Source organism: Denticeps clupeoides, chromosome 6 (assembly GCF_900700375.1).
Source record: "Denticeps clupeoides chromosome 6, fDenClu1.1, whole genome shotgun sequence".
NCBI lineage: Eukaryota > Metazoa > Chordata > Actinopteri > Clupeiformes > Denticipitidae > Denticeps > Denticeps clupeoides.
In genome coordinates, this window is record NC_041712.1 from 17,455,334 (window position 1) to 17,477,033 (window position 21,700).

General features: G+C 42.9%; 1 protein-coding gene across 9 annotated transcripts in view; it reads left to right on the forward strand.

Annotated features, from left to right (window-relative positions):
• Nucleotides 1-20,208, forward strand: part of rapgef6 (Rap guanine nucleotide exchange factor (GEF) 6) — a 68,437-nt gene extending 48,229 nt beyond the window's left edge. For 3 of the 9 annotated variants that reach the window (XM_028982221.1, XM_028982222.1, XM_028982230.1), the window contains 15 exons: nucleotides 242-399; nucleotides 1,397-1,411; nucleotides 2,080-2,320; nucleotides 4,228-4,611; nucleotides 5,804-6,015; nucleotides 7,113-7,236; nucleotides 9,762-9,785; nucleotides 10,381-10,601; nucleotides 11,080-11,253; nucleotides 11,437-11,577; nucleotides 11,775-11,933; nucleotides 12,710-12,917; nucleotides 14,414-14,868; nucleotides 16,461-16,703; nucleotides 17,461-20,208. In XM_028982221.1, coding sequence (XP_028838054.1) covers nucleotides 242-399; nucleotides 1,397-1,411; nucleotides 2,080-2,320; nucleotides 4,228-4,611; nucleotides 5,804-6,015; nucleotides 7,113-7,236; nucleotides 9,762-9,785; nucleotides 10,381-10,601; nucleotides 11,080-11,253; nucleotides 11,437-11,577; nucleotides 11,775-11,933; nucleotides 12,710-12,917; nucleotides 14,414-14,868; nucleotides 16,461-16,703; nucleotides 17,461-17,483 — 2,782 coding nt within the window. In that variant the 3' untranslated portion in view covers nucleotides 17,484-20,208. The remainder of the gene's footprint in view (nucleotides 1-241; nucleotides 400-1,396; nucleotides 1,412-2,079; nucleotides 2,321-4,227; nucleotides 4,612-5,803; nucleotides 6,016-7,112; nucleotides 7,237-9,761; nucleotides 9,786-10,380; nucleotides 10,602-11,079; nucleotides 11,254-11,436; nucleotides 11,578-11,774; nucleotides 11,934-12,709; nucleotides 12,918-14,413; nucleotides 14,869-16,460; nucleotides 16,704-17,460) is intronic. The other 6 variants (XM_028982223.1, XM_028982225.1, XM_028982228.1 and 3 more) reach the window with 5 other exon arrangements.
• The last annotated feature ends 1,492 nt before the right edge of the window (nucleotides 20,209-21,700 follow it).

The following is a 21,700-nucleotide window of genomic DNA, read 5'->3' on the forward strand; positions in this document are numbered from 1 at the left end:
GACTAGTCATTTACAATCGAATTAAACTGTTTTAAGTCAAAAATGATTTTGTCAATGCAGTTTTTTCAGTGTAGCATGAAGGTGTTAAGTATATTTGTTGTGGTTTTAGTAAAACAATGTAATTAATGAATTAGGAAAATGATTAAGGAACCCAACCAACAGTGTCTAAACATATTTTATCCCCAGTGATAAAATATGTACAAAGTAAGTATGTGTGTGTGTGTGTGTGTTTGTTTTACAGTGATGGCGGTGTGGGCCATTCTCAAGATGACAGTATTGTGGGCACTAAGCACAGCAGGCATAGTGTGGCCATCATGCCCATTCCTGGCAACCTGTCATCCAGCAGCCCTGACCTGCTGCAGCCCACCACCAGCGTCCTAGATTTCAACAACCCCACAGGTGAGAGATCAAGTGCAAGTCAAACACAGATCAAAAGCTAAATTAATGTGTCAACAAAAAAAAATATGCCACAGGGTTAGAGGTATCGGTGCTAATAATAATATGGTACAGCGGTGTGTGGCGGAACGCGGTTACGCCGGCCCTTTGAGGGCTGCTTCATGGACACATGAAAGCCCTCCAGCCGCTTCAGCTTAATCAGGGGCTGAATGGAGCTTACGCTCACACACACTTCACACACCACTGGGCCGTGCATCTATTTACATCTCAAGGAGCCCCGACGTGAAACAGAATTATGGCCACAGAACAGGGATTAAGGGCTCAACAATTACAGCTTTTTCTTTCTTGGATAGATTTCTAAAAACTGTAATTACTGTAGCTGCTAAGCCGGAGCCTGAGGGAGTGTGTGTTTTGTGTGAGCGTGTGTGTGTATAGGAAAATGGCTTAGATTTATCTCACGTCAGTCTTAGCAAAACACTTGGCCCTCACTTTTGCCAGAGAGCAGCCTAATCATTGCGGGATGGATCATGCTTCTCAGCTCAGCTTCTTTTTTTTTCTTGGCGGTGTTGTGGCAATTCCAGGATAACGGGGGTGCCTTCCCTGTGCCCCCCCCCGGTGCCGGGTACGTGAGCATGATGCCAAGTCCCTCTAAGCCTCGTTTAAATACCATTAAGAACGGATTAGCGGGCCAGAGCGTAAGTGTTTTTCTACAGAGGCGGCAGGCGGGCGGGGCTCTTATTCAGCTTTTAGGTAGGGCGGGGCGGAGCCTCATTTTCTGACCACAGTGTATGTTTGTGTGTCTGTCTTGCATCACAGCTTGACTATAATATGGGCCTGATGGTGGAGTGTATGAGGGAGTGAGCGTGTGTGTGTGTCTGTGTGTGTGCTGAACGTAAGCAGATGTTTTGCCGGGAGTGCGCACTCACCGGTTTCATGTTTTCTTTCATCCTCTTCCCTCCCTCTGTCTCTTTTTCGCTGTCTTCCCATGCTGCTCCTGTAGCCGTAGGCTTCTATTGTAAGTACCGCACTGACACGGCGGCTGCCGTTCCCAACACTCCCCATCAACCACCTTACGCTCAGCCAAGTGCTGGTGGCCGTAGCAACCACTGTCTTGTTCTGTCTGTCTTTCAAATGTCTTTCACTTCATACTGAGTGCTTCCAATGTTTCCAAAGCTTCATATACAATACAAACCATTTGACAAAATCTATGATATCCCCTCTGTCCAGTTCAGATGTGTGAGCCACCAGAACGAATTAATCAGCTAACAGTGATTACCAGTGATTTGAGTGACACAGTGGTTGTGAGTGAGGTTAGAACCTTGTGCCTTGGGTTAGGTGGCTGGCAGTTGAGGTTGTTAGCCACTATGCTACCACACAAACCTACTCAATAGTAGCTCCCATACCAAGAAGCCACTGAGAAATCCTCCTCAGCTTCTCTCGTCTGCAGAGCTGTTAATGGACCATCTTAAGTGTCCTTAGACACACTGTCTTTATACAGAGTGCAGTTTTATCCTGACAGAGGTAAAGATGCTGTTTAAAGCATGACTGGCTATTAGATAGGGTTTTCTTATGATTACTGTTGCATTATAGTCACAGTTTTGTTGCATCCCGAACATGATTGCAAAAAGACTTATCTTGTCTCGCCAGCTCATTGACTCCTTTCATTGTCTCCCCACTGTCCAGACATTCCAGATCAGGTGATCCGAGTGTTCAAGGCCGACCAGCAGAGCTGCTACATCATCATCAGTAAAGACACCACAGCCAAGGACGTCGTCTCCCATGCAGTTAACGAATTCAGCCTGCTGGCCTCGCCTGAGACCTACTCCCTGTGTGAGGTGTCTGTCAGCCCTGAGGGAGTCACCAAACAGCGTCGCCTTCCTGACCAGCTCTCCAAACTGGCTGACCGCATACAGCTCAATGGCAGGTCGGTTGATGCAGCCGGGTTATAGCATACAAACACAGCACTAACAAATATACAAATTCTAGTGAATGTGGTCTCCAATAAGACATAAACACAAGGGCACACACACACACAATCATTCATACATTGACACCTACCTATACATCTTCAGGAAACACAGGGAGGGGTTTAAATTGACGTAGGTGCATCTCCTGCCATAATTCTTTGGCTACATAAACCCCCTCCATGCCCGTCTTTCTCCACTCACTGCTCACACGTTCCAACTAGGTTACAATGAATATTTCATCCTACGGGGCTCGGCCCCTGCGGGCTGTCACTCGGAAATTATTCATAAATCTTGGGCACAAATAGTACGCCACAGCGCAGAGGAAACGGAAGTGAACTACAAGGATTTCATTTTCTCCGCCGTATCTGTAGCTTTGGCATAATGAAAAATGTACCTTAGCGCTGAGGCTTTTCTGTTCATGAGACAGTGGTTGCCTGCGGGGGTGTGTGGACCGCGAGATTGACGGGCACTGGGAGAGACGGGTGAAGCCTAGATATCCCACAGCAAAACCCGAGCCTCAATCACTTCAGGTTAAATATGTATAGGAGATGTTGCTATTAATAATGCATTAGAAATCCTTAAAAACTGAACATTTTACAGCTTTCAGTAATCGGCTGCAGTGACCTCGCATTCAGTGTATGGACTGATCATTTTCACTGTGGGTATGCGCGCATATCTTAAATTGTCATATTTCATTTTTAATAGTTACCATCTTTACTAGCATTGAATCAGCTTGGCCATGATGAGAACATTTATTTCACAATTTGGTATATTTGTTGGTAGTAGTAGCCTAGTGGGTAATACACTCACCTATGAACCAAAAGAACACAGGTTCAACCCCACTCTCAGCCATCAAGACACTCAACCCTGAGTTGGTATATGGTCTGTCCTTATAGTTGCTTTGGATAAGGATGTTTAAAAATAAATTATATTATTGTGTATAATATATATATCTGTCCAATCACGTATTGCTTTCAAATGAAATAATAATTGATGGAGGGCATCTTGTAACATTTCAAATCGATGCTGGTGCGCCTTTAGTCTCCTTCACTCACTTTTGAGAATCTTGATTCTCTTCTGCAGTGCTTATTGTGTTATTAGTTATGGTGTATTGCCCTGCCCTTGCTGTGAGGAAGACAGAACGTGCGTGCAATTCAGGAGAGTGTGTGTGTGTGTGTGTGTGTTGGTGTTAACGTATCGGCGTATCAGTACCAGACCTTTGCACTTCGCTGCACATTACAGCTCCATTAGCACTGGGGCTCCACTATGCTGCTCTTGGATGCTTTCCCGGAGGAAGTGTATGAGTAAGGATGGCTTTTTCTCTCCGGGGGGAATGCATCACCGATGCCTGGGTGCCGAGAGAGAGACAGCTCACTATTGTTGCCAAGCTACTGATACACAACGTACAAATCACCAATTACAGGAACACGATGGGCCAAATGTTCTTTTCACTGACTGTATGTCAATGTACAGGAAAGCAACAGGGCATTAGACGACTGACAAAGCACTCTGAAAGCCACAATGTTCAGACAACCACACCAGCAAAAGCACAGGGCTTTAACATGACATCCTCTCAGTGAATAAGGGGTATGCTGTGAATAAATAGTGAATGAATGAATGATTCTCTCAACACAATTTTGGTCTGAAATGAAGTAACAATTAACAACAGTATTATAATAATAATAAAAATAATTTGTTGAGAGATGTAAAGAAGGTTGCTTTGAGGTTCAGCAGAGAATCCTAATTATCTTCTCATTAAGTGTGGTCAGGTGCCTGAAGCCTTCACTTTTACAGTCTTCCTGGTCAGTATAAGATGTGTGTGCAAATGGCAACCTGTTGATTCGCAGTTTACTCCCTTCACCAGGTACTACCTGAAAAACAACATGGAGACGGAGACGTTGTGCTCAGATGAGGATGCTCAAGAACTGCTGAAGGAGAGCCAGATCAGCCTGCTACAGCTCAGCACGGTGGAGGTGGCCGCCCAGCTCTCCATGCGTGACTTCGAGCTCTTCCGCAACATCGAGTCCACTGAGTACGTGGACGATCTCTTCAAGCTGGACCTGCCGGCTGGCAGCAGGCACCTCAAGCGCTTTGAGGACGTCATCAACCAGGAGACCTTCTGGGTGGCCACGGAGATCCTGCGCGAGCCCAACGCCATGAAGCGGATGAAGACAGTCAAGCTCTTCATCAAGATTGCTCTGCACTGCCGCGAGTGCAAGAACTTCAACTCCATGTTTGCAATCATCAGGTATCATGTTTCCTAAAGTTCATATCTGCAACTCACATAGCTGGACCCAGTCAAACTCTTTTGTGAAACGTTTTATCAGCTACCTACATATCTCTTATATTGGGACCAAGAATCAAATCTAAAATAGCCCGCTCGGGTGGACATTTTTCTTTCTCGTCCATCTCTATCTTGTTGACCCTCTGTACCCACTCCAGCATAGACAGGTTTGTCTTTAATCCAATTGATTGCTTATGCTTCCACAAAACTGTGTTCTGTGTTCTGCTGCCATTCGAAATCAATAGCTCCACTCTGTCACCATTATTACAGCAGCGAGGACGATGAGATCATCTAGGAGCCTTTGTCTCGGCCACTGTGTGTGTTTAGACTCTGCAATTAAACACTCACAGCAGGCAAAAAAAAGGGAGCAGGAGAGGCATCAGTTCTCAGTGACAGATGCAAAGAGAGAGAGAGAGACGGACCCTTCCTCCATCAGTCACCCTTCACCCCAGCTCAGAAATGGGTACCGGGGGATATATTTGTGGCGTGCTGGGCCATAAGTTTATAGTGGAGGCCTATTTGGGGATTGGACCAACCCCAAGTCATTACACAAATATGCTTTACTCAGCGTGGTCTGTCATTAGTGCGTGACAATCCCCCCACCCGCTGGAGCCCGCAGTATGATCTGGGATGAACAGGTCTGTATAATTAAGGAAGCATAAGTGATATTTATGGTCTTTGTGCTTGATAGATGGGTCTTTTATTGAAGAAGTGACTTTGAATATGGCTGACTGTGTTCCTCTGTGGCTGTGTGAGTGGGAGCTACACAGTGAAAGTGTGTAGCCATCTGGCTGCAAAATAGCTCAATTCTACACTTTTACACATTTAACGATTGCACAATTTTACACATCGAGACTGCGTTTTGCAGTTTACCAGTTTTACCAGTCGTGAGAAATTACTGTCCTAAAATATGTTTTAATCTTCACAGGATGGGTGACAAAACTATGTGATCATCGTGTCTTATTTCGTTTGCTCTTAAAAACCAGCCTGGCTATGGTTTTATACTACTACACTACAGAAATGTGTTTAATGGTGGGGCTGTGGTGTGTGTGTGTCTGAATGATTTGTGCATGTTGTTAGTATTCTGTGTGTGCATGTTTCTGGCTATTTAAGTGTGCATGTGCATCAGCAATCAACTCATTCTCGTCCACTCCAGCGGACTCAATCTGGCTCCAGTGGCCCGTCTGAGGAGCACCTGGGAGAAGCTGCCAAGCAAATATGAGAAGCTGTTCAGAGACCTGCAGGACATCTTTGATCCGTCCAGAAACATGGCCAAGTACCGCAACATCCTCACCAGCCAGAGCATGCAGCCGCCCATCATCCCCCTGTTTCCCGTGGTCAAGAAAGACCTCACCTTCCTGCATGAGGGTATGTGTTTTAACACGCATGCACACAGTCTTTGAGCAATACATGAATCCCTTTGTTGCTCCAGGTGTAATGTCCCTGTAAATAGTGAAGACCTTCTGTGTGCACTAGTACAGATTGTACATATCATGCCAGTACTCAGCACTAATGTCTGAAAAGCACTGTGGATTCCTGGTAGTGTTATCAGTGCAGAAGGAGAACACAAACAGAACTGCAAACATCAGCTGCATTCCTTATCATTGCAAATTCTCAGCACTATCTAAATTTGAATTGCACCACCACATGCCAACAAGGCTCCTTTCTCAGCCCACTTGGGTGCAAATGTCCCGGAAGTTCGTTCTGCAAGCTGCATGAGCGTTACTGCTGCGTCATTCAATCTACTCGGAAAGGACTGGCCTTTAGAGCAGCCCTGGGGTGAGGGACATGTCAGTAGGCTGCCTTCCACAGAGACATAAGCCTTTCACTTCTACTTCACTGTTCAGCATTCAGATGTTGAGTGAGAATGAGGAACTTCACAGCATTCAGTGAGATTTAACCACACCCTACCCGCAATGGTTTAAAAGCACTTGATTTGAATTTTATAGTTTGTGTTAAGGAAATGATGGCTCATTGATGCACTGGAGCCATTGCTTATCCTGACCCCGCCCCTAACACTTCATCACTATTAAAGCTTGCCATCAGTGGTTCTCCTGCTCCATCACTAGCTAAAACATCATATTGTACATTAGACTCTTAGCTCTCTAGACATGCAGTGGTCCCACAAGTGTATCTTGTCTGGATGGCAAATTAAAGACCTTTATTTAAATTTCCTAAGGATATTGATACAAATTGGAAGTGAATTGATTGTTCTGTTCTGTCAATTGGTGGTTGCCTCTGGTTCCCAATTTGATTTATGAATCTGGTGGTGCAAACATGATAGAAACTGCTAGACAAAGCATCCATTTTTCAGAGAAAGGGGAGTCGTTTCATTATTTTCATACGGTTCATTATTTTGAAGGTAAAGCTCTACCTGTATTTCTAAACCATATTTTATACTTAGCTGAATTGTTTTACTGCTTTCAGTGTACTTTAATTAAACCCAGTGCTTGTAAATTCTACAGGGAACGACTCAAGTGTCGATGGCCTGGTGAACTTTGAGAAGCTGAGGATGATCGCCAAGGAGATCCGCCACGTGGTCCGCATGACCTCAGCTAACATGGACCCCGCGATCATGTTCAGACAGAGGTAAGATCAGCTGCAGCTTCTCCTCAGACAATCTACCACAACCTGAGCTATTGCTGAGCCCCACTCCACAGAGCTCAGGCTCACCCCCCTCCCCACCAACCAGTGTCACGCTGTACCCTCACATATCCTCACCAGGTCACACTCACACTTAATGATTTGTGAAGGTAAAACTCTTGTGTGAACTCCTGCCTAAGGAATACTTGAGGTAATGAGGTATTTCTGCCCTCAGAAAGGGATGAGCTACACAAAAGAAAGAACTCTCACTGTCATGTCTACGCATACATCATGTGGCTTGAATCACATGGGTGTGAGAGACAGAAATGGGGCCAGTCACACCGATTGTTTCCTTCCTCTTCCTCAGTCAGTCTTAGGTGTCTTTGTGTTGTGTGCGTCCGTGAGAGTTTGTGTGACCATGTGGCTGTGTGGTCAAAAGTCTTGTCACTTATTTATTTTGTAGAAACACCTGCTATTAACCTGACTTTTAATTAATCAATTGGTGTTAAAAATAGCTCATATGAAAAGCTAAAACCTACCAAATGATGCTTAATGCATCGAAATGAATTCGTTTCACTGAAAAATATGTATCATTTAATCAAGACAGAAAGGTCAAATTCTGGCAAGACACAAGTTTTGTCGCCTATACAGAAATTGAACAAATTTACTGCAAATACAAAAATATGTCAGCAAATTAAGTAGTGTTGCTGTGAGATCCAAATTGAATATCTTGTATGACTTCCATGAGCTTGAAGGACTGCATTCATGCGGTTTGGCAAGGATTCATACAATTTACATTTACATTTGCAGCATTTATCAGACGCCCTTATCCAGAGCGACTTACAATCAGTAGTTACAGGGACAGTCCCCCTGGAGCACCTTAGGGTTAAGTGTCTTGCTCAGGGACACAATGGTAGTAAGTGGGATTTGAACCTGGGTCTTCTGGTTCATAGGCGAGTGTGTTACCCACTAGGCTACTACCACCCTATTTACCCTATTTATTGATGAAGTAATCAGGAATAGCAAAGAAAGCAGTCTCGCACATCAGTGTTCTTTGGTTTCATCTTCCATGCTTCGTGTTTCATCCTACTCCACACATGCTCAATAATGTTCATATCTAGTGACTCCACCTTCTGCCACTTTTCCAGCGTCCATCCTTTTAGCAGGCTTTGGCCTTGGCAAATGCCACACTGTTTTTCAATTGCCTTTTGTTTAGTGCTGGCTTCCGGGCACTGATTCGACCATGGAGGCCATTTCGAGACAGAATCCGACAAACTGTTCAGGTTCACAAAGGGACTTCAGATGACCAGGTCTCGTAGAGCTCTGCTGCAGTGGAAAATGGGCTGGCCTTGGATTCTGCTTGAAATGGGCTTTCCTCTCGAGCAGTTGTCTTGCGGGGGCTTCCTGACCTGGGCTTGTCAAAAACGTCTCCAGTCTCTTCAAATCTTTTTTTTATCCTCTGTACTTGATGCTGAGACACATTGAAGGTGTCTGCCACATCAACAGTGGATCTGGTCTTCAGCCTCTTGATAATCAACACTTTAGTCTCAGGGCATGAGAGGCATGTCTTAGGCATGTTTGCAGAGGTCTAGTTGCAGTTGATGTCAAGGTCTAGTGTACTGGGCTTCTTTTATACACACCTGAGACCTCATTCATCCATTATTAGTCACAGGTGAAGCACATATGACAAGGCGACAACACATATTGACTCGACTCAATGGGCTTTACCAAGCTTTGAATGTTAGAATACTTTTTGAGTTTCGTTTTGCACTGATTACAAAAACTGTTGGGAATAAAATGTGGCATTTCTTTAAAAAAGTTTATTATAAATATATTTCAGTGGCTTGTGTCAATTTGTACACAGGCAACAAGACTTTTGTAAGATACTGTAGAGCTTGAGTGTGTTTTTGAAATTGTGTCTGGGTATGGACATCCTAAACTGATAAAATCACCTATGATCACTTAGGCAGGTGTGTGAATATGACAAACAAACTAGGCAAAAACATTTTTGTGCACACTTCTCAGCATGTCTTTGTTCCTTGTCATTTATTGTTATGGTTAGGGAACGCTGACAATCATTATATAAAAATATCATAAAAATAAAATATACAGCATATATATATATATATATATATATATATATATATGTGTGTGTGTGTGTGTGTGTGTGTGTGTGTGTGTGTGTGTGTGTGTGTGTGTGTGTGTGTACAGGATGTTGTAAATATAACTAAAAATAAATACAAGCACAGAAACTTACAGTAAGCTGGTTGCATAAGTGTGCATACCCACAAGCTAATACTTGACGTACTGTTTTTGTTGACAGCTTTTCATTTAATTACAGCATTCAGTCTCACAGTCCCACATAAACTTCAACTCATTTGCTGAGTAACTTGCCACTGTATATTGTCCAACCCTAGCTTGCGTGTGTTTGTTAGTTTATGGGTGCGTGTTATGTAGTGATGTCATTTCGAGTCGTGTCCTCTTTGACTGTCTATGTACCACACCTCATCCACCATGGGTCTTACTTGCAGGAAGAAGAAGTGGAAGAGTTTAGGGTAAGTTCAGTGGCAGTGGCCCCGCCCCACTCTGCACCCCATGTGCCAGCTTGCATGCCCTGACTGCATTTTTGTCTTCCTCATCCTCCTTTAACCCTTCAGCCCCGTCCCGTGTATGCATTCAGTCTCCGAAAAGGATGCCCTGTGGTTATGTTTTTGCAACCACCTTGTCTGTTTTTTTGTCTTTTTTTTTTTTGTATATATAGGTTTGTTTTCTAACCTCTTATTTCATCAAACAACATTTTGATTGCATTATTTATTTATTTTATTTGATAGCATGGTGCATAAATGCATGGTCACATTAACCTGTCATGTTCCAGACTGCAGCCAGAATTTGCATTCAATTTTTACCAAACAACTTCAAAGGCAGTGAGTGCGTCCGGACAGGAAGCTCTTTGATGTTGGGGGAATAATTGTGCTGTTCCCACACAGACTGGATATGAGCACAGCCTGCAGAGTATAATAGCATATGAGTGTGCTGAGAGACTGACACTTCATCTTCTCTGTTTCATCCCTCCCCTTTATTCCCTTTTACTCCTTTTACCTCTACCTGTCTGTTATTCCTCTTTCCATCCTCTCTCTACCACTGCCTCAGGTCATTGAGTCAGGGCAGCACCAACTCTAACTTGCTGGATGTTCAGAGCGGGGCTCATAAGAAACGGGTTCGGCGCAGCTCTCTGCTCAATGCGAAGAAGCTGTATGAGGACGCACAGATGGCCCGTAAGGTCAAGCAGTACTTGTCCAACCTGCAAGTGGAGACAGACGAGGAGAAGTTCCAAATCATGTCTCTGCAGTGTGAGCCTGCCTACAGCACCTGTGAGTTGGTATCCAATATTCTCTCATAACACAATCTTCATTGATTCCTTATTACGCAATATTTCAACTAGATGGAATGTAGTACGTTCTTACAATATTACTCTTAATGTATCAGTTTCATCTGAAAATATTATTACTTTTATGATGATATACCTGTTAACGAGCATCCTCTCAATTTTAAGACAGACTCTGACTCCCCCATGTGGCTGCAGTAGAGTATGAAATGGCAGATGCAGGGGTTTTACAGTGTAGCAGCTGTACTAAACTAGTCCTTCTCTTTGTCACACTGCCACCTACTGGAGAAAGAGCTTTCCTGCACCTCTGCAGTCCTACAGTAACAAATTTAGACTTTCTATAATGCATTATTCACAACAATTAAGTATAAATGAAGTATTCAGCATATTACTGTGGCCATCTGTGGCTTGTGACTGCTGAGTGGCAGGAAGTTGAATCATGAGCTGCCTTTTCATGCCTGCAGTGTCTAAGAATCTGAGTGAGAGGAGGTCCACTAAGTCGAACATGTCTCCCGTGTCTCCACGCTCAGCACTGTCATCTGGGAAATCGCAGAATCGCGTGTCCCAGGTGCTCCAGGTGCCCCCTGTCAGCCTCTACCCACTGCGCAAGAAGAGCATTGCCAAGGACCTGGCACACAGTGAGTATACTGCATGTCAAATTACATACTTTTGGGTTTTATTATAGATATATTATGCACTAAATTACAATATAATCAACACTTCAATAACAGATAACAACATTTATTTCTTAATTGGCTTGCGTAGTACTTTTGTCTTTACAAAGGTCAGTCACCTCTTTCCATCTCTCTTGCCTTCTTTAGATTCCAGTTCTCCACAGATTATGAAGAAGCACTCAGTCTCTGGAGAGGACGGCAGTGGTAAGAGGGCAGAGGACAACATTTCCATAGTCTCCTCCCTGCACTCCAGCCCCACCATCTCCCCACAGGGCTCTCCCCGTAAAGGTTAGCGTGTGCCTGTCTTTCATCCTCTGGTTATGTATTCCTATCAAAGATACTGCATAATTTATGTCACTTAACCAAATCAGTTCTGACTTTTGAACATACAGATGAAACATTTTTTATGTACACTGTATTTCTTCATTGTCCTTCCTCTATACTTCCTGTGTACATTATTTTTCTCTTTGTTGTGTTTTTTACAGTTGGTCTACCTAAATCCCAGAACACCGCTCAGATTAACCTGTCAGGGTCATCCTCATCTCTGACCAGTGAGACCAGCTCCAAGGCAACAGGTGGTGTTGGAAGCAGCAGCACTGGAGGCAGCAGTGGTGGAGGTGTTGGTGGGCGGAGCTACGGCATAGGTGGGGCTTTTCTCCACAAGCGGTTCTTGCTGCTGACCAGCCAGTGCAGCTCAGGGCAGGCCAGTCAGTCAGTGATGAGAGAGACCACCCAGGCACCCCAGAACCCTCTATCTCACTGGAGGACTCCCTCCGGGCCTCAACACTCACTGCCCCCCCACAAGAAGAGGCTCAGGTCCCCCTTCAGGGCACTGAGGGAAAGGAGCTTGTCCAGGGAGAGACCCATTGCAGACTGTGAGGACAGCCAGGATGCAGGATTTGAACCCCAGGAGGGCAGCGCAGGGCAAGACAAAAAAGGCAGCTCTGTGACTTTTGGCTGGATCTGCAGGAATAGACACAAGAGAAGGAAAACTATATGACTCTTGAGAACAGCTTTGGACAGAGCAGAGTCGTCACACACTTTTTGAAACCATTTATGTAGTATGGACGTGTTAAGGAAATATTAATATGAAGGCCTGGTTATTCCAAAGAGTTCAGTTATCAGTGTTCCAGATGTGCAATATGGACGGCCACCTAGTTACCTAAAATAAATAGTTTGACACATGGACTCATAACTTCTGTAGATGTAACAGCAACTCACGTGTCATTACCTAGGAAACAGAAGATGTGTATATTACTGATTTGTTGACAAGTTTGAGAAGTTGAGATTCTGTTCAAAATAAAGAGAAGAGTGAAGTGTTTCAAATTGTTTCTGAAATAATTGGAATGAACTCAAGCGATTTAGCCATACTGCAGTGGTCCAGAAAGCATCACTAAGTCTGTGCTCTCTGTCTCTCCAGGCTACACGCTGATGCCGGCGGTACGGTCAGACTTGTCAGACTCCAGCCACAGCGAGATCTCCTCACGTTCCAGTGTGGTCAGTAACTGCTCTGTGGACTCCATGCCCACAGTCAGCGCAGATGAGGGATGTCCCAGTAAACCCAGCAGTCATCCGGAGACCAGCACACACACAATTCCTCCTGCAGACTGCAGCCATCCCTGCACAAGGTACAAGACACTGCACAGACACACACACACACACACACACACACACACAAACACACTTAGACATGTACCCAAAAGACACACACTTACATCTCATCTACAGCAATTTGAAAGAAACGACTTTATATTTCCACCTGTCAGTGTCCATAATTTGTTAAATTTCAACACCAGCATTCATTCAACATACTGAGGTACTGATTAGGTGATCAGCACAACCAAGGGATCAGCACCAAACAAGGGAAGGGTTGAGAACTCCAGCTGTGGACTTAACTCCCTTGTTTCATTCTCGTTTTACTGTTGAAACCTTAGTATTGTATTATTTCAATGTAGATATAATTTGTTTAGCTGTCATTATTAATATTTTCACATTTTTTTAAAAATCAATAACAGCTAATAAAGCAGCTAATATATTTCACAAAGACAACTGAGATCTGCAAAACAAAATGTTGCTGTGGCCTTTTTGATAAGTAAATGTGTGCTCCCCTGACCTTGGTAAACAGACACATAGATCATGTAAATTCACCGTGTACAGTGTACAGATCTCAGTGCAGAATGAAGCCAATTGTTAAGGTACACACATGCAAAGAACAGGCCTTTGTCTTCTTCCAGTTCAATCGTGCTGAATACTCATTAAAAAACACAAGGTCTTTGCAGACAAACACATAAAGCCAGCATCTTTTATTAGCATCACATGTTAATTCACTGAAGAATTAATGAGCTTGTTTGTGTTTAACTCAGCCAAGTGTGGAGCCTGTTTTATAGAATGAGTGCAATTACTGCTCTCTGCTGTATAAATATACACATGTTTATATAGATCTATGTTCCACACCCTTTTGTTTTCTCTGGGATAGATTCCTCTTGTTCGTTTTATGTATATTTTTTGCTATGCCACTAAAAGTCACCCAGTAAAAAAAAAAAACAGTTGCCCAGTTGTTTGTAGTGTGTGAGGGACGCTGTCTGGTTTAATGGGCTGCAGTCACACAGTGTAAATCTTCGAAAAACAGGAACCACACAGCGCACCGGCGGACTTCCCGAGCACATAAAATTTCGCTCCTTAACCTTGCAGTTGTAACGGCAAGGTGAACAGGGCTGAGTTACCACAATAATGTTGTACGGTTTAATTTGCCATCTGTATTTACTAATCAGACACTTTTAACCAGAACCATAAGTGATAGTCAGCAAAGCAGAAACTACTTCATTAACCTGAACAGAAATCCCCAAATGGTGTTCGCATGCATCTATACCATCTCAGGCCAAGAAAAGCCTGATAGCCCTGAATAACTGCCTGGAAGTATTACCCGGAAGGTTACCAAGTGGCAAAACTTGGCCAAAATAATGTCATCATGACATATCTAGAGTTGTAAATTTTACATGTCGAAAATTGTACATCCTAACTATTTATTTCTGAAGTATTTTGTGTTTGTAAAATGCAGTCATTTGGAATGAAATCATTTCTATTTTCTGAATCTAACCTCTCTGTCTTCTCCTGTCTTTACTAGTTCCTCTCTGGCCAGGCCAGCAGTGACCCGTGCCTCCACCTTCACCTCCTCCACAAGCAATGAGGAGCTGACCCATGATCACATCTCAGTGGAGACGGCAGACAGCGGGCGTGGCAGCTGGACCTCCTGCTCCAGCAATTCCCACAACTTCCAGAACCTTCCAGGCCAGCAAACTCTTGACCTGGGGCACTACCGCCGTTCACAGCTGGAAGGCCCCATTGCAGAAGTGGAGGCCGGGCCGGGTTGGGGGGATGACGGGTCGGACCATAACCCATCCCGACAGAGCTGGGCCTCCTCCAGTTCACTCTCAGACACATGTGAGGTCAATTATGGGACCATAAAGCGCAGGACAGCTGAGCAGCCGTCATCTCCACAGGCAGAGTTGACAGACAGCTCCCAAAGCACAGATGCCAACTACAAAATGATCACGTCAAGCACAGAAAAAGGCCTGATAGGTGAGGGGTCACTGTGGATTTTGGTCACAATATAGCTACTTGTATAGAACTTTTAAACTAACTCTGCTAGAACTGTGAGTAACAGTTTATTGATTCCATCAACCACTCAGGGCTCCCCTTTGATTCAAAATACACCTTTTTATGAACGAAGAACAACTGTATGAAAAAAATAGCAACTGTACTTTACTGTCAGAATGGTTTTCTCTAAGGCCGAATAGAATTTCTGCTGCATTTGGCCACACATTTGATTACAGGCACCTTAATATAATTAATTCTCACTTCCAATATTTTTATACTATAAGGAGTTTACGTATTTTATGTATTTGTTCATTTATATTGATAATCATTAATTTTCACAATTAGTTTCCAGTTGGGCTATATAGAGTCAAACGATTTCTTCAGATTTTCCTTTAGGTAGCCTGGAATGTGTTTTTATCTGCCATTTAACCCACAAGAGTGGTCAATGACCCTGCCGTGGCATGAAACTGAGACTCACACTTCATAGACTCCTCTAGTGCTGTCCTAGGTCCAGTAGCCCTGTGTGTTTTATGTAAGTGTTAAATGAATGACACCAGCAGACCAACGACTCTGGCGTTGTTTGCACCGCACACCCTGCTTGTTTCTGCGCTTTGTAAGCCTCTGTAAAAAAAAGCCAGTGTGCTCCATCTCTGGCCTGAGCTTCTCTCTCCAATCTGATGCTCAAGAGAGGCAAGGCTTGCTAAACTGCTGCTGTTGCTTTTGACCAGCTGCTTCCACAAAACACACACACTCACACACACACACAGACAGACGTCGCTGACTTCACACGCGACCTCTACAGCGGTTTTGCTCTTATTTTACTAATAATTACAAATTTCACTTCTACCACATTAAAACCTTTTAAATCCTTCTCTCAAGTTACCTCGTATTAAAGCACAATGATATAGAACATGGTGAAGCGCCTAGAACCGTAGTCTAGAACAGAGAACAGGAAATGAGATGGTCAGCTCTGACAGCTCTGTGCTGTAATGTAGCTACTAAACCTGATGTTTAACTAGATTCTAACAAAATCTAGATAAGAATCTATATTATCTAGGTAATATCTAATTAGATGAGAACAGCCTTCTTTAATTTCTAGCCATTAAAAAGTCATTTATTTTATTACAAGAATATTAAGGTTATGGTAATATGGATTATTAAAATACAGCAGTTCAGACTATAAAATTAAATTGTTTATGTATGAAATATATATGTATATGTATGAGTTAAAAAAAATATTTGACTAAAAGCTAAAAGATATTTAAAAAGAAGTTTTAAATAATAAACAAGGCAACACAAGTTTAAGAAGAGAATGATCGCTCACGCTTGACCACATAATGCTCTGTATATTTTCTGTACTATAAGAAAATTATAAGGTACTTTGTCCCAAATCTGCTGCTGCCATTCATCTTGCATGCATGTGAATTCCTTGATTTAATTTTATAGTGATGGTTTGGTAGTAAGCATCTCATTTATTTATTTTTGTTCCCTATTTTGTCATTTTTCTTTTCTCCCCCCCTCCCCCCCTCCCCCTTCCCTCATCTGTCACTCCCTCTCCCCCCACCCCCTCCTAGTGTACTGTGTAACCTCACCCAGCAAGGACGATAGGTACAGGGCACCACCCCCAACACCGCCGGGGTACCTGGGCCTGGCGCTGGGTGACTTGGGGGAAGGAGCGGCCCAGCGACCTCCGCACTTAAAGCCGCCAGACTATAGCGTGGCCGTGCAGAGGTCTAAGCTGCTGCAGAGCCCCGGGAGGCTGCCCCTGTCCAGGGTAGCCAGCGCAGCCCTACCGGCTGTAGCAGATAGTGAGGATGGTACGTGCTGGAGCCCTGTGTTAGAATGGGCGGAGGCTTACTGCCAGAGTACACGTGCATGTGTCAAAAAGACATTTAAATTTCTCTGCATGCTTTCCATTGGTGCTGAAGGAAGCACATGATTATTTTCCATGAGGTAGAGGATATTTTGCATTATTTGCTCTTTCAAGCAATTCAGTTACAATTATCTATTTTAAAAATATTAATATATTAGTCATTATTGGCTAACTTGTTCCCCAAAGTGGAACCTTGTCTCATGGTAAAGAATCACACGTTGCCTGCTTTATGTTGAAATTCTGCATCAAGAGCAATGCACACTCGGTCTGTTTTCATCACATTAGAGAAAATCCAGACATTTAGTCCCAGATAATGCAAATTTGCCTACAATTCCTTCTTCTTTTACCCAGAAGTGTGCAGCATGTATGAAACGTACATGAGCTGTAACCTCATCCAATTCACCACTGAATGTGGTACCAATTTGCCACCAGTACATAGATAAAATGTATGAAAAAAATAATTGACTGGATACGATAGGTACCCAGTCTATAACGAAATGGTAGTCCAATGAAATGACCCACTGTGTATGAAAACGTACTGACTGTATGCAGACGCACCATTACAGGTCAGAAGCCATTGCTTTTATACGAGTCAGGTGCCTGCTCCACTATGCCCAGGGCATGGCCTGGTGTTGACATGTCTGTGCTTGTGTGTTTTCCTGTACACCTTAGTGTTGACAGTGTCTTTCCGTCCTTTACAGATGAGCAAGTCTCCGCCGTCTAAAGGTAACAGTCCAGAACGGGTGACCAGGCCAGAGCAAAGGAACAACCCAGAGAAGGAGGAGGATGTCTTATAAGCTAAAGCAGCACTTCGTCTGCCACAGTCTCCTCTGAGACAGAGCACACACTCTTCACCCTGCTCACGTCACAACCTCACTCTCCTCATGTGCCACTCAACAGACTTTGTGCAGTCACCAGATTTGGTGGAGCGTTGTCCTCAAAAAAGGACAAGGACGACTGTAACTTTGCCAATGAGTTACGTGTGCATGCGTCTGTGTGTGTGTCTGTGTAACCGTACCTCGTTTGCAAGTGACCAAGCTTCGTCCACCTTGGATTCAGTCCGTGGAGACACAATGGAGACCCCCGTGGGTTGAAGGTTTGACCTTGGTGTCCAGCAGCATGCACCGCAACTCCTCTCCCATTGGCCGTGTGCATATGAATGTGTGTGCACATGTGTGTGTGTGTGTGTGTGTGTGTGTGTGTGTGTGTGTGTGTGTGTGCAACAGACATAGGAGGTCTCCAGAGACCTTTCTCACACATCATCATCTCAGGCACTTGTATTAGCAGCCTCTCCAGCTCGGAGGTACGTTAGCGACGGCACCGCTGGCTGCCAGATCACAGCTCCTTCTGTCATTATTATTATTATTTTTTTTAATAAGCAGTTGAAGAACAAAGCTTCCCTCACGTAAAAGAAGAGTGTTAAAAAATCATTGACGATTGCTACTCTACCTGTAGTTGAATGACTCCTGTTGGCACTGTTGAACTGTAATAGCGAGTAAACTTCATAATCTGGCATGCGGCCGACATCACAAATGTTTACAGATTACTACCGTTTGTTTACAGGTCTTTGTTAGAGCTTGTGGTTGTTGACGTCAGATGTCTACGTATAAAAGTTTTTAATGTGTCTGAAAAATTTGAACGCTGAAGGTATTTTTTTTTTTAACGCATTAAGGAACATGCGGCACTGCTTACGGTCTCTGCCTGGTGTACATCACCTGCCATCGTGTTCCTTCTCCTTGTATACGTCTGTAGATAGAACCAAAAAAGAGGAATGTCCTTCAAGGGAAAATATATTTATAATGCTAGGTGTGCATTTGGTTTACCATTCCTTGTTGTTATAAATACTCTTTTGGGGGGGTTCAAATGAAAAGAAGACCCATTTTGTAAAGTATTTTAAAGATACTGCTTTTAATGTTTTTTTTGCTTCCTGCAAGCAGGTTCATATTATTTGTACAACATCGGCCTTGTAAGGCTGAATCATGGAAGTGTAGATTTGTACGATTGATTACTTAAGGGATTTAAACTGGAGTATTGAGTTTTCAGATCTTTCCAGTTGTTTGGATGCTGTGCTTAATTTTTATTTTAGATTTTTTTTTGTTCTGCCATTGAAAGACTTGAAGATGTTAATGGTAATATATACATATATAAATTTTTACATATATTTTTGGTTTTCTTAAATAAATTAATGTGACGGATCATGTATAGTTGAAGAGAAAGTCCTCTATAAAGACTGTATTTTTAAATATTTTGTTATAATAAAATCCAGAATTGTGATCGTCCTTTCTCTGTGATGGGACAGGAATCTTCTGAGGATTTTTTTTTTCTCTCTCCATGTATTTCCACCTTTTATTTCCCATTTTGCTAAGCGTATGTGTGTGAGTGATTGTGTGTGTTTGTGTGTGTGTGTGTGTGTTTGGTGCTATGGCTCCATGCTCATATGCTGAACCATGATTCTACTTTCTGCTAAAGTTCATTGAACTTAATTTTGCCCTTAAGCACCCCAATTAGCACAGCTTTACTGACTTGAGGTCGGGGTTAACCATCAGAGTTAGTGTTTGGGTTAGAGGAGCAGATTATTTTGGGTGTGTTTGTGTGTATGTGAGAAGTTTCCAAGCAGAGCTTCCTAGCTCTTCTTACGTTTGCACATTCTCTGTAGCATCCCAAATGAGTATTACAGCTTTTACCATGTTTACCAAAAATGTTTACTTTTGCTTCAGTTTCTTGTCTAATTGATCCCATATATTCTCATGTATATAATTTCCAGATAAGTGAGAGCAACCAAGCAAATCGACCAAACAATTGAATGGACAGCCAAAAGTTAGATCAAATTATGTCTCATTTCACTGTCTCTGTTTTTTAATCAATGCAATATTGCTTGAGTATTGCTGCTGCCTTCTTCTCACATCATCACTGTGAGGCCCTCCATTCCCCTATGCCAAGGGTCCTGGTGCTCTAGATGAGCTCTGTGTTAGATCACATGGTGGTCTACAGTCCCGGCTCATATGATGGCTGAGGACGAAAAACGGAACACAATTTATATATGGCTGCCTTTGGTCAGAAAACAATTTGCAGACAATGATGAATCCCTCTTATGTCTAGCATAGCTTGTCCTACCAGCTACCTGGAACGCAATAAGTGTGGACTGATGAGACGAGTTGGTGTACTAGACCAGACGTTATCATGTTCATTTGAAATCATGCCCATTCTGTGGCTTATTTCTTTATGTCTCATCTTTGTTCTTATTGCATTCGTAACTTATGTCTTTTAGAAAGACTTCTTTGCTTGTGTGCTTCTTATATTATTATTTTTTGGTATTTTTACCAGCGATTGTAAATATTTGTTCTATTTTTGTTTAAAAGGCTGTGTAAATGAGAGAGAAGGAAGGAGTTTTTATTGCTCTGAGTCTACTGATATGAATTCTGAAAAACAATAAACTTGAAAAACTTCTGCTTCTGCCTTTGCTTCTGTTCTGACCATGCATTGTCATGGCTCACTGTAAATGAACCACACCAGCAACACCATGGATCCTCTAAAGTTTTCCATTCAACCTTTTTTTATTAATGAAGTTCCAACATTTGGCTCTTTTCAGGGGCTCCTGCACACATTTCTGAACTGTTGATTTAGATATAAACTGATATAAGTGGTAGCATCTGACTTAAAGCAACTTGATTAATTAAGATTAATTAACACTGAATATTTTGAAAAAAGGTGAAAAGAGGTTTGGGAAGTGGGAAGCTTTTCATATATTCTAATTGCTGAAATATCATTACTTTGTCTTGTCACTGTCATGAGTGTATTTTTGTCAATGCAAGGCATGTGTTAAAAAGATAACTATAAAGTGGAGAAAATACACGCTGATTTGTCAGATTTTCACACATAACCAGATTTATTAATTATCATCATAGGTTAAAAGATTCGTTTAGTATTTTATTGCCTGAAATAAGTATTTGATCACCTACCAACCAAGGCTCTCACAGACCTGCTAGTTCATCTTCATGAAGCCTCCAATTCTCCACTAATTACCTGTATTAATTGCATCTGAACTCGTTATCTGTATAAAAGACACCTGTCCGAACACTGAATCAATCAGACTCAAACCTCTCCACTATGGGCAGGACTCAAGAGCATTCTAGGGACAGGCACAAGGCATGGACGGGGCTACAGGACAACACGTAAACAGCTTGGTGAGACGCAACAACTGTTAGTACGATGGTTACAGAAGGGAAGAAATTCAAGATGATTAATCTCCCTTGGACTAGTGCTGCATGCAAGATCTCGCCCCGCTAAGAGTCAATGATCATAAGAACAGTGAGGGATCAGAAATGTTACCATTAGTAACACATTATGCACCCATGGGCATAGTCCTGCAGCATGCACAAGGTCCTGCCAGAATATGTCCAGGCCTGTCTGAAGTTTGACAAAGGCCAACTGGATGATCCCTACGAGGCATGAGGGAAGTTCATGTGGACAGAATAAATTGGGGTATCCTCTCGCAATGTTTGGAGGACGAAGAAGGATCAGTTCCAGGGACACCATTGTGAAGCATGGGGGTGAAAACATTCTTTTATGCCAAGGGGACAGGACGACTGCAGCGTATTGAGGAGAGGATAGATGGGGCAGTAATTTTTTTTTTTTTTTTTTTTTTTTGGCCAACAACCTCCTTCCCTCAGTAAGAACATTGAAGATGGGTCGTGGCAGGGTCTTTCAGCATGACAATGGAATAATTAAGGCGTGAAAAATGCATTGCGTTCCAAGGTCCAGGAGGGGCATAGCCAGTCAAGAACTACAGAAAATGACTGACCTCTGTAATTGTTTCTGTAACAAATATTAAGTTGTATTTTTATGGTTGCATCAAATATTTAGTTTATACAATAAAATCTTTGAAATTCATAAAATGTGATTATATATAAATCTCTCCATTCTTTGTAAGTCTGAAAACAT